The sequence below is a fragment of the Pseudonaja textilis genome, chromosome 1 (assembly GCF_049901715.1).
Source record: "Pseudonaja textilis isolate UNSWEBS1 chromosome 1, rPseTex1.2, whole genome shotgun sequence".
NCBI classification, from domain to species: domain Eukaryota; kingdom Metazoa; phylum Chordata; class Lepidosauria; order Squamata; family Elapidae; genus Pseudonaja; species Pseudonaja textilis.
Genome location: NC_141990.1, coordinates 312,596,189 through 312,613,894, shown reverse-complemented (window position 1 = coordinate 312,613,894; position 17,706 = coordinate 312,596,189). Strand labels below are relative to the sequence as shown.

Genomic DNA, 17,706 nt, shown 5'->3' with positions numbered 1-17,706 from the left:
AGTCTGAATAATATAAATAAAGGGTTGTGCCTTCATCATGTTAGGAGCCAACGCTCTACTGAAAAGTATGTTTTTTAAAGACCAGCCTGCCTTCTAGTCGACATCTCTTTTATTTCTTATAGAAGTGGGATCTTAAACAGATCCTCTCTAGATTTCTAAGCAGGACAATAGTAGTAAAGCCCAATCTGTAATATATAATGTATATATTAGCCAATATAAGAACCTTGTTTCCTTAATCACTCAATATACTGTTTGCCCGAATCTTGGAGGCCTCTGGAGTGATATTGAAAAACTGTATTTTTTTCCCTGGATGTTTGGATGGGGAAAAACAGATTCCCCAACATATGAACTATAGTACAGTTTACTTCTGATTGCTGTATTATTGTCGTAGTCCATTTTTAACAATACGTCCTGTTTGGGGTTTTGTTTGTTTGTTTGATGAGCTATTCTATGCCACCCAGAGTCACGTCTGAATTGGGCGGCCATATAAGCATAATAAATAAATAAATAAATAAATGGCTTATTCACATCACAGAGTTAGGTCACTTTTGCATAATCAAATGGATGAAGTTACAGGTGAAGAGACTCCAGGTCCACAGATGCCGTTTAAGGATCGGACGTTATCTGTCACGCACAGTTCCGAAATAATGGAACCCTCAGATCTGAGACCCTTCCCCAAGCCTGAATTTGCTCTTTTGGAAGCCTTGCAGTACCTTGCTGATAATGATTGGTATGTTTCTCAGTCTCTATCTTTTCTTTTCTTTTTACATTATCTTCATCTTTGGGCTGAAACAGAAAAAATCCTGTTGGACATAATTAAATAAAAAGCAATTGCCACAGTATTTTACTCTTAATGTAAAATATTATTTTTTTACTGGCGATTTTAGTTACTTTTTTAGAAGTGTGATTAAAAATGCGTAAGTTGAAAATTTTTCATGAATCTGAGCTGTTTTGTCTATTCTGTGCAATATACATGTTTCATCCTTTGTTTCAACATAGGGAGAAGAAAATTGAGGGCCTCAATTCAATTAGGTGCCTTTCTGCTTATCACTCTGATGCTCTAACTGCAAAGCTGCATGAAACCAGTTTGGCTGTTGTGCAAGAAGTAAGTTTTCCTCCCATTTCTTCAGATTTCATTGCGGAAGGCACTAAACTCTGGACTTAATTTTGGTTGTAAGTCAAGGACTACCTGTATCTAAGCCCTGTTAAGCATAGTGCTTATCTGCTAGAACAGAGAAAAGCCTTTCGATTCAAGTATTCTTATGCTACAATGATCACCAAAACTGGTGTGGGAAATCTAAAGACATGAATGGAGTTAATACCTTTCTGTTCATATTATCCAGCAAGAATTGATGTAAACCCCTAGATATTTTTTTTCTTTTCTTTTCTGGGATGACAGAACAACATTTTGAAAACTTTAATACCATTTCTTGACATCTGGTATTTAAGAGCTCATTACAGTATTCTAAAGTTTGTCACATAATACAGTTTCCTTTTTTAAATTATAGGGAACATTTGCTTATTTTCACAGCAGTGAGTTTGCCATTTTCATAATAGTGGCACATTGGGTTCATATTTTTCTAAAGTTATCCTGCAAAAAAAAAAAAAAATCCTAGCCGATCACTTGCATCTCAGGCGGCCTTTTCAGATAATTGACTTTTTGTCTGTGTGTGCCAATGGTACATCAATTTACAGTTGCTGACCCCCTTCAGCACTCATTCCTCTTACAGACTGTAAATTCCAAGAAGACAGCCATGTTTGTAGTAGGATATTGAACAACTAATGCCAACACAGTTACTGAAAGTATAACCTTCTTGGCGAGTGCCTTATTTATTAGGTCTAGAAGATGGGAGTTAAACCTGGTTAATCCAGTTTAATGTGTAATGTTATATTGTTGCATTTATTGTGATATTCCGTATACCATGCTTGCATACACATATAATTTTATGTAATGTAACTTGATGGGGTGGGGTGGGGGGGGGAATTCAAAATCAGCAATAGTGTTTTGCCAACTGTTGCTAATTCAGGTTTTTCTTTTTGTAGGTGAAAAATTTACGTTCTGTTGTTTCCCGAGCTGCAGTTGTTTGTTTAGGAGATTTATTCAACTATTTGAAAAAGAGCATGGATCAAGAACTAGATAATACTGTTAAAGTCCTTTTGCATAAGGCTGGGGAATCAAACATCTTCATTAGGGAGGATGTGGACAAAGCACTGAAAGCTATGGTTAATAGTGTGACTCCTGCACGTGCTCTTTCTTCTCTGATCAATGGAGGTCAAAGGTAGAATTTTGAATTATGATTTTTCAGTGGCTTTCTTGACTCTGCTTAAAATAAAATAGAACTGTCAAGCAAATCTAATCATCAGAAGTCAGTTCAGCCTATTACAGTTCTGAAGATTCTTCTACGAAAATTTTCTTTTCCTTTATACATAGATATGAGAGATAAAATGAGAAAATTTGAAAAGTAGAATGTGGTTTTATGTGCTTTTAGTGAGTGTACAGACCATATTTTATCTCTAGAATGAGACATTGAGAAATGTATGAATGGGAAAAAGAAAGTACATTTCTTGATTTAGAGAAAGCATATTGTAAAGTGAATCTGTTCAAATTATGGAACATTGTGCATTTCTGTTGGGTTGAGACAAGGTTGCTGAACATGGTTACAGCAATATATCATGGAAGTAATGCATGCATGAAAATAATGAATTAGTGGATAATTCAACAAATAAGTTAAGGATGTGTGATAATAGTTTAAAATACTTCAGGTTAAATGTATAAAGACTGTTGATAATGAAGATAATGTGGTTGGGAATATGAATGTGTATTTACTTTTGCTTACAAGTGATATTTTATTGTCTGAAAACATGAAAGATATGCAGTGAGTGGTGGATTGCATGATTTATGTAGCAAAGACCAAGATAGCTATGTTTAATAGGGAAAATGGAATGAGTATAAGCTATAGATAAATTGTGAAAAAAATGAGCAATTAGATGAATGTATGTACCTTGTTAGATAGAATATTTTGTAAATAGGAATATAGGAAAATAACAGTTCCGCCTCTTTTTCTTGTCCACAATATGTATAGGCTTGAAACCACTCTCATTAGACGAGAGCAATGATTTCCACCTATCTTTATTTTTAGTGAAAAGCTGATTTGGTTTTTGTGTCATTCCTTGTGACTACATAAGAAGTTACTCTTGTATGATATACTCAAGAAGTGTATGAGGTAAAACAAGAAGAAATAGGGTCAAGAATGAAAGAGTGCTGGATGAATGAGAAAAAAACAGTAAAAGTAATTGAACAGTATCTACCCTGTTTCTCCAACAATATGGCCTCCCCCAATAGGAAGTCCCAGCATGTTTTATAGGCATGAAATGAAATTAAGCCCCTCCCCTCAAATTAAGGCCTATATTAAAACATGCGAAATGGTGGGGAATGGTGGGGGGGCTTGCCGTTAGGAAGTACTTTTGTTGCACACCCAGATATGATGCTGCCTGCGTTGACCCCGATACGAAGTGCCCCACCAACGACGAGGTCAACTTCCAAGCCGTCGCTGCCCACCTGCCCGAAAATGTAAGAGGGGGGAATTAAGTCACCCCCGAAAAGACGGCCTAGCCATTTTTTCAGGGCTCAAAAAAAATAAATAAGACCTGGCCTTATTATATGAGAAACACAGTAAAAAGTTATGGTGAAGCATTTTTTTTTTCATATACTATAAATCAGAAGTGTCAAATTCACGACCTGTGGGCTGGATACTGGCTACGCCCTACCCTGTTTTAGCAAAAGGGGAAAAAGTTGCGATACGTCACATAGTGACATGACACTGCGAGTTTGACACCTCTGCTATAGATGGATAGAATTGAATAGCTCTTGAAAAGGAGAGAAACATGTATGAAGTGGTGTACAGACATGATACAACCGAAAACGGAAAGGTAGAATGGATGGTTCAGGAGTAAATTAGATTTGCCTGTAATTTTTTTTTCTTATGTCTTTAATAAACTATTTTTATTCCATTCTTGCACTGGATATAAGCTGGTTTAAGTAATGCATTTTGGAAGCCACAGTGGAAAGACAAGACATAAGCAAACGATGGCTGTCCAAGAAAATATTCACGCATGCTTATTAGCAAGAGTTCTATTGTTATTTCTTTCTCTTTTATTTAAAACATTTCCTTAGCTTTAATGACCAAAAAAACCCTTGTTTCCTTTTGCTGCCGCACACCTTCATTTTAATCTGGAATTGTGTTGTTTGGAGCGGGTCTACTACATAAGGGGCCTTGCATTGCTACTAGCCAAATGCATTAAATTTAGCTCCAGATATCTGGAATTTTATGCCTTTGTTATCTTGATCCTGTTATAACATGAATAAAAATTTAAAAAAGGTCTTTCAGCATCACTGTTGAATAAATAATAATCATGTATTTTTCTAAACTGTATATGCTTTTTTAATTCTTACCAGCCACTTAAATACAGCAGTAAGAAGATGCACTGCCCAACATTTGTCGGATGTTGTAGAGCACATGGGACCAGGACGTATATTGTCCGGAATTAAGGATATAACTGACAAGATTTTGTCTGCTGTGGCCAAATTCGTCCAAGATGGTTCACAAGAAACAAGGTGAGCAGATGCAGAGTGAAGGGAAAATGCTGAATGGCATGATTTTTTAAAATAAACAAGGACATGAACATGTTTTAGACTGTTTTGTATGAAAGCTTAAGTTTCTGTCTTAATTCTTAAATATCAAGTTCGAAGGACAAATCAAAGAAAAACTAAGAATCCCAAATGGCGTTTTCAGGTATGAAAATTTATTTCATACAGGAAAACACTGATTTAAGTTTCTGTAGTTTCTTATTGACTTAGATTTTTGTAAAAGGTGGCTTTTTGTTTCTCCATTCTGGATGTCTCATTTATGGGATATTTTACATAAGAAAAGGAAAAATCAAAACTTTGTAGACAAAAGCTGAGAAATTGCAAAATACTGATGTGAGGAAAAATGTAAAAAAATGAAAAGTTATTGCATATTTGGTTTTTAGCCCATCACGTTAAAGAATTAAGTCCTTATGCTTAGGCTGTTACATTTATGGGAAAAAAATGATGTCTTCAGATATTTTTTATGGAACTAAAATATAAATTCCTACATCTGATACTACTATGTGCGTTCACAGATTTGTTTGCAGATTATTATTTCACAAACTAGTAAATAGTGTCATATGTCCACTGATTTCCAAGTATGCAAGAATGGTAGGAAGATAGAGAATCACATATCACTCACATTTGGTTAGTATGTAGATTTATATTTCTTTTTCTACTGTAGATGTTCCAGATTTTTGCTTTCTGCAATCACCAGAAAGCAGAAATCTGGAATACCTAGAAAAAACTATCCAAAGTTTGTATGATTGTATTCTAAAGAAAGTACATTTAGTATGAAGGATGAAGTTGTACTCTAAGATGCAAAATTTGCCAGACTCAGAAAAGCTCAGTCAATATGATTTCCTTCTCTTTCTTTTTATTGCATTTCTATTTTGATTAATTTCATGAATATATGTGTTAATAAAACTGATTTTGTGATGCTTATAGATATTATGGGCGAAAGATGCTTTTCACTTTGATGACGCACACGGACTTTGATAAAATGCTTGAAAAGCACGTGCTGCCAAAGGACTTGCCTTATGTTAAAGAGACAGTCAGCAATTTGCGTCAGAAGGTATGTTGAAAAACACTCCAAAATAAGATTGAATAAAAATAAGACATAAATTCCTATTAATCTGGGGAGTGATAATGAACTGAACATGCTGCTATATGGCTTGGATAAATTTACAATAACATGTTTTAAAAGTGTAGTATTTTACTTATTATACCTATCTGCCTTTTGATTTTATTTAAAATTATTTTCCAGTTCCTCTTTAGCAGATGTATGATATTGCATTTCTATGGGAAAGTTTTCTCAAGTAATGTCTTTTGCAATCCCTGATTGTTGGTTATGCTTTTGTTATTTAATTAGAATGTGTAAATCTTTGAGATCTATTAAGGCTGAACACCTATTTCATAGCGCTTGGATTTCAATTTGAAAATAAGTTTTGTCTTGGAACTTCATCAAATCATTTGCTTTAGCACAGAGCAAACATTAAATGTTTTCATTAAGCCTATTTTTATCAGAAGCATGTAAACTGTTTTTACGAGAACTTTTTTCATTTATTGTTTTACATTTTACATTTTCTCTGTTCCTCTACTTTCTCCTGTGTTTACGTATTTACAAGTGTTTGAAGTTTTTTGAGACAAAAGCCCATATTTAATAAATGAGCCCTTCTTTCTTGATATTGTATTAGAGACAAATGAAGATATGAGGCAATATAAAGAGAACTGAAATAAACATTTTTATTCTTGTTACATAATTTCAGGGACTTGGGGAGATGCCAATAGTTACACCCTCAGCCAAAGGAAGGCGTTCTCATACTGGCAACATGGACAATTCAAGATCAAACATGTCACGTGAAGTACTTAGTGCTAGTGACAGGTATGGTTGTGCCCTCCTGCTTCAAAGATTCCATCAAAATAGCATCTTTCAGATGTTGCAAATCTAAAAGAAAATAATGTTTATCTGAAAAAAATTATACAGTTGCTGTATGTAAACAGGGATGACAGTTTTTCTTGTTATAAATGGAAAATTGAATAGAAAATTGAACACGGAGTATGTTGTAAACTAGGTATAGAAAAATTGGAACAAAAGAAAATACCAAATTAACATTCCAGAACTTTCTTCTTATGTGTATGAGATGATTGTTTTTTTTAATAACTAAATTGTCATGTTTTATGCATTTTGTTTGTGAGAAGTCGAAAAGTTAAATAACATTTTCCTTATGTTAGTACTTGACAAGTTTTAAAAAAATGGTTTGTCACTGTTGACACTCTATAAAAGCAAAGCTTGTAGCTAAGTAAAATAAATTCATCCAAGGTATATAATTATTTTTAAAAGTAGCAGTTTTCTATAGTAGATGGTTTTTCATTTAATGGAATTGCTTGTGGTTTCACCATAATCACTATTTGATCTAAAGGATATAAATATTTTCCAGATCAATGAAAAATTGTTCAGTTGAGACTGTATAAACCTAGTACTGTATTTGTAATTGATAATTTCTGAGTCCCTCTTTCTCACTTAATTTTTATATCAATCACTGTTGCATTAAGCTCTCAGTAGTAGATACGCTTCTTTGTATTCATGTTACAAACAGACATTTTCAGGATTTGATTTCTAATCCACATGAAACTAATGTTATAACTGACCTAATATCTGTAGGAGCCAGGAAAACTCAGTTGTTGTTTTTCTGTAACCTTTTAGAAGCTAATAAATTTAATAACTTTATATCTATTAAAGTAATAGAGTATATATATATATATATATAGAGAGAGAGAGAGAGAGAGAAAGATCCATGGACTATGAATCTTTCTATATATGTACTGGAGTATAGAGGAGATTGGAGTATACAATTAAAGAATGCTCTCATTATTTTCTCAACAGAGAGATTAGAGAAATACGTGACATATCCAGGAAATTAGTTCCTCGCAATGCTTTGGAAAGTGCTGAATATGTAAAATTTATAACAGCTTTACTAAATGCAAAAGATTTCCGCGATCGAATTAATGGAATTAAACAACTGTTAGCAGACACAGAGAACAACCAAGACCTTGTTGTTGCGAACATTGTGAAGGTAACATTATATAGGTTACAACAGAACCTTCAGTATTCTCTCTAGAGATGACAGGAAAGCATGTAGGTCAGTGATGGCTAACCTCTGCGCATCCGTGCGTGACTCTCCCCCGCGCTGTTCGCCTCTGTGCGCAACCCGCATGCATGCACATCTCACACACACATCTCCCCCCGCGCATGATACCCGACAATCAGCTGATACCCGACAATCAGCTGGCTGGCAGGGTGTGTGTGCTATGCGTAGTTGATTTGTTCCGGGCAATGGCTTGCGTGCCGGCAGAAATGCTCTGCACACCACTTTCAGCACACATGCTATAGGTTCGCCATCACAGATGTAGGTGATAAATTATGCTATTTGCACTGACAAATGTAATAGAAATGCAAGAAACAAATGACTATAAGGGAAAAAATAAGCAAATCACTAACCCAGTAGATAGAATCATAGTTATAGTTGTAGGGAGGGAGCAAAGATAATGAAAGAAGCCTTATATGGTGTCAGAACATTGGTTCACATAGCCCAGTATTGTCTGTTCTGGTAGCAAGAACATGGCATGGCAAGAATGTTATTTTGCGTTCCATTTCCTGAGCTTCCCTAGTGTGAAAACAGCTGATTATGTAGAATATATTTCATGTGTTGTATCTGTCATACTGCAGCTGTCCAGCACATATCTTGTTAGTACATGGAACCCTCCTACTGGATGTATTCTTGGTAGCCTCAAGATGGCAGGTGCAACATAAGAAAGACTATTGATGTAATTAAGGCATGGTTTTCTCATAAAATATTTGATTAAGCTTAAGACATAAAACTTGCCAGTACCTTGGTTTTTTTTCTGGACCCACATTCAACAACACATTGTTATTCTAGAATTTAATTTTAGTCTTGAGATGTTTAAAATGTATTTTATTTTACTATATCAAAATAGCTAACAAGAAAAAATGTAAATAGATGTACTTAAAACAATATTAATATATTGAAACTTCAAACTTAATAATGGTGAGAATACAAAATAAAGGAAGAGATGCCTGGAAAAGATAAATGTAACACCTCCAAAAAGTACATTCTTGATTCTTGTGCCCTGATAGATTCCAGATACTAGAAATATTGCCAAGAAAATCAAACGTATCTTCAGGAGTTGGAATAATATGGTCTCAATGGTTAAGTTACTTCCAGATTTTGGACTAGAGTTATCACGATTGTTGTTGTCGTCACCATGGATCAATTTTACTTCCAATGGCAAAATCATTGCAACTCATTCTACTCCTCAAACTTTATTTGAAGTGTTCAATACACACAGTAAACCTTTTTGTTATATCAATTTATGATTATAGAAAAATAATTTCATGTTACTCAAAATGACTTTCACTAGTTTATCAGGATAGGGCAGTTCAAACTCATTGTTTCATAGGCTACATAAATAACTTCAATTATATCATCTTGTACAAATGAGCCACAGTTTATTTTTTCAAAAGCTCCAGGCATGTTGGAATTTAATATACTGAATAATATGTTTCAGTTGTCTTTTTGTAAACATACTGCTATAAAGTTCAATTCTATAAACATTTTAAATATAGCTTTCACAGAATTGTGTTGATACATGAGACACTCAATTTAGCCAGAAAACAGATTACACTACATTTTTAAACTTCTGATAAAACCATAATGTAAGATATTCATGAGTAATAATTCAATATTTTCCATGTATATATTGCAGTATTAAATGTTTATACAAAAAATGATAGCTGCATGAATCAGGTTACTTCTTGTCAGTTTTGTAATGAAGTAAAATAACTATCAGGTGGAACATAAATATAAATACATGCCTATTGCATTATGTTGTGCAAACAAAATTATATCAAGTATGGAAAATGAATGAGAAATAAAAGGGGGGAAAGGAAGTCAAGAAATAAAAAAGAAAATTGGCTAAATCTAGTTTTGCCCAGCACCAATCATAGCATTTCTTCATATACTTTTATTAATGCAAATTGCCTTAAATGAGCAGATCAATCATCCTAAGTATCATTGTTTATTATCTATTTCTTTTGTGTGATATTTCTTTGTCAGATACTCTTTAAGCAAATGGCTATCTCTTGGAGTTCAAGCTCCTTTAATAGTTGGGGGTTTTAGGTATTCTTGAGCAAAAGCATATTGATTAAAGAACTTTAAAACGGCTTATATATGAGTTGTATATCCTTGATTTGCAAAAGGGTTTGCTATCCTGTGACTGACCAACCATTCTTCAGGATATTCCACCAGTGCAGCAATATATGAAAGAAAAAGAAGTTGTTTGGGTTCACATTGAAATTACTAGAAAAGTTGGGATCTGAGCACATTTCCATAGGATTCCACATTTTAAACCTGACAGTTTAAATATATATTTGGTCAAATAAACTAATTCAAATTATTGTAATTGTGTCTGTCTAGATCTTTGATGCCTTCAAGTCTCGCTTACATGACTCAAATAGCAAAGTCAATCAGGTTGCTCTAGAGACCATGCACCAGTTGATTCCTCTGTTGAAAGAGAAATTATCTCCTATTATCAACATGTTAATTCCTGCCTTGGTTGATAACAATCTGAATTCTAAGAACCCAGGCATCTATGCTGCTGCCACCAATGTCATCCAGGCTCTTTGTCAACACTTAGGTAAACTGACTTTTTCTTCCATCTGCTATACTGAGCTTTAAGGTGTAGCATTGCAATAAAAGAGGGGACTAAACAATTTGGAATTTATGGGGTTTTATTTATCCGCTTATAATACAAATGTGGATTTATTAATGCTTGATTGGTTCAGTTTGTAAACATTCCTGTAATGTACCAGTCTCATTTCAACAATACTTTAGGGCAAGTTAAGAAGTTTGGCAGGATGTAGGAAAAATCATATATAGATTCCACATATATTGAGCCATGGTTTGGGTTACCCATAGTTTGTTGATTATCATGTCAAAAAGGTCCACTCAAATTAAACTATTAGCCCATATGCTTTTTTTTTTTTAGAATTAATTCATTAAGCCTTTACTATTATAAAATAAATAACTCAAGCAGCAAACAAATAATATCCTTCCCATTTTAAGGAGATTGGGCTGAATGACTGTCATAGGGTCATCCAGCTGGCTTTCATGTCCAAAGTGGAAGTGGTTGGGGACCTTTTCCTATTTTTTGTAGCTCCCAATTATACTAGATGGTGCTACTGAAATGTGGTGACCAGTATTTATTTTATCTATATGTACGCTGCTTCAGTCACCCAGGGAACTTTAGGCAGTTTTTGATACCTTACCTTTATTTTTTCTCTCTGTGTCCCTCTATCCCCTCTTCAATTTAAGTGTTAAAGTGTTGCCTACTTTCTATAACCCTGCTGCCACAATTAGAATTCAATTTTAAAAATACTTTTTAAAAAGTTCTCAGCCATTCTCTAATACCACTGCAATGCCATGTTTCTCAGAACGTTTAGTATTAAAAACAAAGAAAAATGAATGTTCTCTACCCCATCCAGCCCCAAACATTGTAGTTCTTAACACACAACAGCTACATTAACCAACATGCTAAATGAATCCAAATAAACTATACTGTGATTTAATGCAGAATGTAAATTCACCATTGAGTGTCTGAGATTTCTGGGCCTTGAGATTAAATTTTTCTATCCCATTTTTCAAACTCTGTTTCATCTTTATTGTTTTATACAAAGTCTTGTTATTAGAGCTCAGAGCTAAATCTCCTGAAGCAAATCCTGTGTTTTATGTCTTTGTTTCCTTTGCTTCAAGACAATTACCTGCTTCTCCAGCCATTCTGCACTAAGGCCCAGTTTTTGAATGGAAAAGCCAAACAAGACATAACTGAAAAACTAGCTGGTAAGGCTTTCAGCAGTTTTCTTTATGCTTCATGTCCTTTTTTCTCATCAATGTTTTTTTTCTTGGTTAAGACTGATCTATATTGAATAAGTCTATCATGTATTTTCAAATCTTTACACTTTAAGTATTACCACATTTGGTAATACTTAACAAAGTGTTTCTGTATTGCAGGATTGGCAGTAGATATGAATTTTAGTCTGAAACTCATGGCCAATACAGGAAACTGAAAAGCAAATATAATATGGCCTATTAATATTCTATTCCATTGAAGTGTTTGAAATCAGATTTGTTTTCTATTGGTACAAATTTGTTTGGTAAAAACGTATTTGTTCTTCCAATATCTGTTATGTTTCTAGAAGATCCTTTGACTTTTTTGTGTGCAGTATATAAGTTCATAGTTCACAAAAGTTGCTTCTGAATTTGCACAATAGCCTTCTTAAAAAGACTATATTAAGATAGAATTTCTTTTCAGTTTTAGGAAGTAATCTGGGGAGTCGCATCTTACCATATCTTCGTATGAACAATAACTCTTTCTCCCTTGGTTCTTTTCCTGCATTCAGAACTTGTTGTCGAGCTGTATCCCCGGAAGCCTCATGCAGTGGAGCAGAAAGTCTTGGTGGTTTTATGGCATTTGTTGGGCAACATGACAAACAGTGGTTCCTTACCTGGAGCTGGTGGAAATATTCGGGCAGCCACTGCTAAACTGTCAAAAGCACTTTTTGCACAAATGGGTCAGAATCTGTTGATCCATGCTGCATCGCAGCCCCCACACATAAAAAGAACTCTGGAGGAATTCCTTGACCAAACTACCTGAAGCATTCCCTGATATGGACATAAAGATTATTATAGGCTCTGTATAACAGCATACAATTTTACATGGGCTGGAATGGATCATTTTCAAGCAGCCTGCCTTTATTATGTTTGTGCTTTTCACACAGAAGTGAAATTGGAGTGACTGCTTTTAATGACCAACCATTTAGGACTTTATTTTTCCAGTTTAAGTCCTAGGCTGAAACCAAAATCAGTATGGCACTTGCAAACGTACTTCCTGTCCTGGTGCTGTTCCAAGATTCTGTAGAATCGGGATTGGATGTCTGTGAAAGCAAAGACAACTCTGCTTTTTTGCACTCTTTTTGACTTGGTGGCATGGTGCCCTATGTGTACTAACAAAGATGAAATTTAGAAATAGTTTTAATCATGAAATCATGTTATGCCATGTCTTCTCATATAGCCTTAAAAGGGGGGGGGGACTTTGGAGAGACATGAAGAACAGGGTTTTGTGTGATATTTGTGGAAAAATGTATTTTAAAAATCAGTCCCACTCATGATTGTGCAGTGTTAGCTTGCTTTTGCTGCTGTTGATGTATTACATCTGCTTGACAGTTGAGCATAATTATCTGCACATTGTTGTAAAACTTGGAAAAGGTTTTAATGAAGCATGTTGACCACAATTTATAGAAAATATTTTTTTTACAGATTTTGAACATGTCTTAAAAGAGATGGCACATGTTGAATATAGCTTCCATATTTTAGTGTGAAAAATATTACTGAATTTTATCTGTCCAAAATTTATAAAGGTGTTAACTTTTCTGACCTTACGTGCAATCCTCAGCAATATAGTGCCAGTTCTGCTCTCAAAATATGACACCTACAAGTACTGTATTCATCTGAAAGATAAAAAAAGTTATAAAAATAAATGGCTTTATTTCTGTAAATAATGTGGTTTATTTCCCTTTCCTGATTTGTCTTGAAGATTATTGTTTTTAAAACTTAAGTTCTAACTACTTGACAGATTTTTTTTGAAAAAGTCATTCAGTTGTGTCCAGTTTTCAGAGCTTGCCTGGACTAGTCCCTGCAGTTTTCTTGGGAAAATTTTTTAGAAGTGATTTGCAATCACCTCCTTCCTAGGGCATGACTGGGCCAAAGTTAACCAACTGGCTTTGTGCCTATGGGAGGACTAGAATTCCAACCCTCCTAGTTTAAACAGAAAAGGACTAAAATTGTAAACACAGTGTCAGACATAAAGATCTCAAGTGCCTATATACAAATGCACAAAGTCTGAGGAACAAACAGGGTGAACTTGAACTAAGAATACATGAAGGTAAATATGATATAGTTGGAATAACAGAAACTTGGTGGGATGAAACCCATGACTGGAACATACTGGTAGAAGGATACAAACTATTCAAAAAGAAAAAAAAAGACCCCATAAAAGAGGAGGTGGAGTTGCACTGTATGTAAAGGCCCACTATATTGCTACAGAAATGCATGAAACCAAAGATGAAAACCACCTAGAATGCATATGGGTCAATATAAAAGAAAAAAAGAATGACTTGGCCATAGGCGTATATTATAGGCCACCCAATCAAGCAGAAAAAATAGATGTCCTTTTTGCCAGCCAATTAACAAACATATGCAGGAAACACACAACAATAGTAATGGGGGACTTCAATTATCCTGATATCAATTGGAAAACTAATTCTGCACTAAGTGAGAAATCAAATAAGTTCCTAACCAACCTAGCTGACAACTTTGTTGTCCAAAAGGTAGAGGGTGAAACTAGAGGGACAGCCATACTGGACTTTTCTTACAAACAGAGAAGAAGTGATAGAGGGAGTTGAAACTGCAGGAACCTTGGGTGAGAGTGACCATGTCATACGAGAATTCAACATAACACAAACACAAGCAACAGAACATAATGACACCAGAGTCTTGGATTTTAAAAGCTGATTTCAATAAACTCAGAGAGAACTTGGGAAAGATTCCATGGATGAAAATCCTAAAGAAGAAAACAACTCAAGAATCTTGGGAAACTCTAAAAACTATCATCATAGAAGCCCAGACCAGCAATACCACAGAGAAAGAAAAAACAAAAAATCCAAGAAGAAACCAGCATGGCTGCACAAAGATCTCTCTGGCAAATTGAAAGAAAAAAAGGACAAGTACAAAAAATGGAAAGAAGGACGTACAGCTAAGGCATAATATCAGCAGATAGCCAGAATCTGCAAATACAAAGTTAGGATAGCAAAGGCTCAGAACAAACAAAGATTTACAACAAACGTCAAAGATAAAAAAAAAAGTATCTTCCAACATACCAATAACAGGAAAAAAATCAAGGAAACAGTCGGTCCACTAAAGAGAGAAGATGGCAAGGAAGTAACAGGCAACAGAGAGAACGTAGAACTGCTTAACTCATTCTTTGCATCCGTCTTCACGTAAAAAGAAACTATAGCTCAACCCACCAAAAACATAACTGTAAAAGACAGACCAGAAATAAAAGTTAAAATAAGCAAAAAAATAGTAAGAGAACACCTGTCTGATCTTGATGAAAACAAATCAACCGGGTCTGATGGATTACAGAGTTTTAAAGGAGCTGGCTGAGGTCATCTCAGAACCACTGCACCATATTTTTCAAAAATCCTGGAGCACTGGGGAACTACCAGAGGATTGGAAAAGAGCTGATGTGTTTCCCATCTTCAAAAAAGGAAAAAAAAAAACAGACCCAGGAAACTATAGACCAAGTAGCCTAACATCAATACCCAGGAAGATACTGGAAAAGATAATTAAAAAAACAGATCTGCCAACATCTAGAAACAAGTAAAGTAGTAACTAGTAGTCAGCACAGGTTTGTTAAAAACGGATCATGCCAAATCAATCTTATTTCATTCTTCAACACAGTGACTAAATTAGTAGACCAGCAAAATACTGTGGACATAATATATTTAGATTTCAGCAAGGCATTCGACAAAGTAGACCACAATCTACTTCTTAGTAAGCCAGAAAATAGTAGAATAGATAGCACCACCACTAGATGAACTCACAACTGGCTGGCCAACCGTACTCAACGAGTAGTCCTTAATGGGTCTAAGTCTACTTGGAGGGAAGTAAGCAGTGGGGTGCTACAAGGTTCCGTCTTAGGCCCAGTACTCTTCAATATCTTCATTAATGACTTAGATGAGGGAATAGAAGGGGAACTTACCAAATTTGCAGATGATACTAAGCTGGCAGGAATAGCTAACACCCAAGAAGATAGGCTCAAGATCCGGATGGATCTTGACAGACTAGAACACTGGGCCATATCTAACAAAATGAAATTCAATGTAGAGAAAAGTAAAGTCCTACACTTAGGCAAGAAAAACCAAAAGTACACATATGGACTGGGTGAAACCAGGCTCAATAGCAGTAACTGTGAGAGATATCTTGGAGTCTTAGTGGACAACCAGCTAAATATAAGCCAGCAGTGTGCAGCAGCAGCCAAAAAAGCTAATGCAATCCTAAATTGTATTAGCAGAGGGATACAATCAAGATCAAGGGAAGTACTAATACCACTCTATAAATCCTTTGTAAGACCACACCTAGAGTACTGCATCCAGTTTTACTCACCACATTATAAAAAAGATGTTGAGACTCTAGAAAAAAGTACAGAGAAGAGCAACCAGAATGATTGGGGACTGGAGACTAAAACATACAATGAACAGTTGCAGGAACTGGGTTTGGCTTGGCTAGTCTAGTAAAGAGAAGGGCCAGGGGAGGCATGATAATGGTCTTCCAATATTTGAGGGGCTGCCACAGAGAGGAAGGGGTCAAGCTATTTTCTAAAGTGCCTGTAGGCCAGACAAGGAATAATGGATGGAAACTGAACAAGGAGAGATTTAACCTGGAAATAAGGAGAAACTTTCTGACAGTGAGAACAATCAAGAAATGGAACAGCTTGCCCTCGGAAGTTGTGGAAGCGCCTTCACTTGAGACTTTCAAGAAGAGATTGGACTGCCATTTGTCAGAAATGGTGTAGGGTCTCCCGCTTGGGCGGGGGATTGGACTAGATGACCTGCAAGGTCCCTTCCAACTCTGATTATCTGTTATCTGTTAAACAAATATGAGAGGGAAATACAGCTAAACATTTTTATACCAATGCTATTCATTCCCATCCTTGGTCCCATCACATTCATATGTCATTTCATATATTTTTCTTTTGTTTTTTAAACTTATCTCTTGCCACCCCACCCCCCAAGATTCTCATCGACCTGTTGTGGTTCGCCAGCAGCCAGTGCAGCCGGTAGCAGAATCGGACAGTGAGAAGAATGGGGACCAGTCAGGGAGTCTGGAGAGGACTCGGATGAGGGTACTGTGTCCGATGCAGAGATGGGGCCAGGATTATCTGGGAGTTGGGTGCTGCCTTCGGAGCCTTTGGAGTCTGGCAGCAACGAGTCAGAGGACCCAGGACAGCCTCTTCCCAGTGCACATGTGCACAGAACTGCTAGAAGGCGAGAGCAGCTGAAACTAAAGGGGTGACTCGGGAATAGGGCTGGGAGGTGATTGCTCCTTCCATAAGGGATAAAAGTCAGGCCTAAATGATGAAACCTTTGCAAGAAGCAAAGTAGTTCCATCGGTTCCAAGTCATCCTGGAAGCTCTTTGTACTTCAGTTAGTTTTTCTTGTACTTTGGTTGGTTTCTTTTCTAGTTAATTCGATACTTCTATTTTTGGCAGCACTTCACAGAACTGAAAGGTGTGTGCTTATCTTGGGGGACTGTTTGAGTTTAATTCCGGCTGGGAATGAAAACCATTCCCAGCGTTGCAATAAAATAGGTTTTTCTTTAAAAAAACAAGTTTGTGAATAATCATGGTTTACGAAGCCTGGGTCAGAACATAACCTTCCCTTTTTGCTCTCGGCATCCATTCTTCATATACTCCTTTCCAATGTCTCTTGTCAGCCACATAAGTATAATCTGCACACATTTTTATACAAGACTGATCAGTTGTCTTTGTTAAGCATGCTTCACTCTAAATTATGGGTGTCAAACTTGATTGCGTCACGTGACATTGCAATGTATCATGTTTTTTGCCTTTGGGGAGCTGGTGGATGTGGCCTGCGCATGACGCATCTGGCCCATGGGCCACCAGTTTGACACCCCTGCAAATGGAAACCAAGGGTGACTGAAGTCACTCAGCATAGGAGACAGATAAGACCTGTGATGACGGAAGTGGCACACAGAACCATTTTTGCCGGCATGCGAGCTGTCACCTGGAACAGATACACTGCGCATGCCACCTTGTCAGGTATCTGCCACGCATGCACAGGGGGGATGCGCACGCATGCACAGAGGCACGTGTGTGTTATGCACATATTGCATTATGGGTGCAGGAACCTGTGTGCGTGT

General features: G+C 36.0%; 1 protein-coding gene across 8 annotated transcripts in view; it reads left to right on the top strand.

The window, feature by feature from the left end:
• TOGARAM1 (TOG array regulator of axonemal microtubules 1) overlaps positions 1 to 13,265 on the top strand; it is a 29,497-nt gene extending 16,232 nt beyond the window's left edge. For 4 of the 8 annotated variants that reach the window (XM_026698800.2, XM_087922514.1, XM_026698801.2 and 1 more), the window contains 10 exons: positions 571 to 730; positions 1,000 to 1,105; positions 2,044 to 2,279; positions 4,457 to 4,615; positions 5,576 to 5,702; positions 6,397 to 6,512; positions 7,515 to 7,704; positions 10,126 to 10,345; positions 11,461 to 11,547; positions 12,108 to 13,265. In XM_026698800.2, coding sequence (XP_026554585.1) covers positions 571 to 730; positions 1,000 to 1,105; positions 2,044 to 2,279; positions 4,457 to 4,615; positions 5,576 to 5,702; positions 6,397 to 6,512; positions 7,515 to 7,704; positions 10,126 to 10,345; positions 11,461 to 11,547; positions 12,108 to 12,361 — 1,655 coding nt within the window. In that variant the 3' untranslated portion in view covers positions 12,362 to 13,265. The remainder of the gene's footprint in view (positions 1 to 570; positions 731 to 999; positions 1,106 to 2,043; positions 2,280 to 4,456; positions 4,616 to 5,575; positions 5,703 to 6,396; positions 6,513 to 7,514; positions 7,705 to 10,125; positions 10,346 to 11,460; positions 11,548 to 12,107) is intronic. The other 4 variants (XM_087922516.1, XM_087922512.1, XM_087922515.1 and 1 more) reach the window with 2 other exon arrangements.
• Positions 13,266 to 17,706: the final 4,441 nt, after the last annotated feature.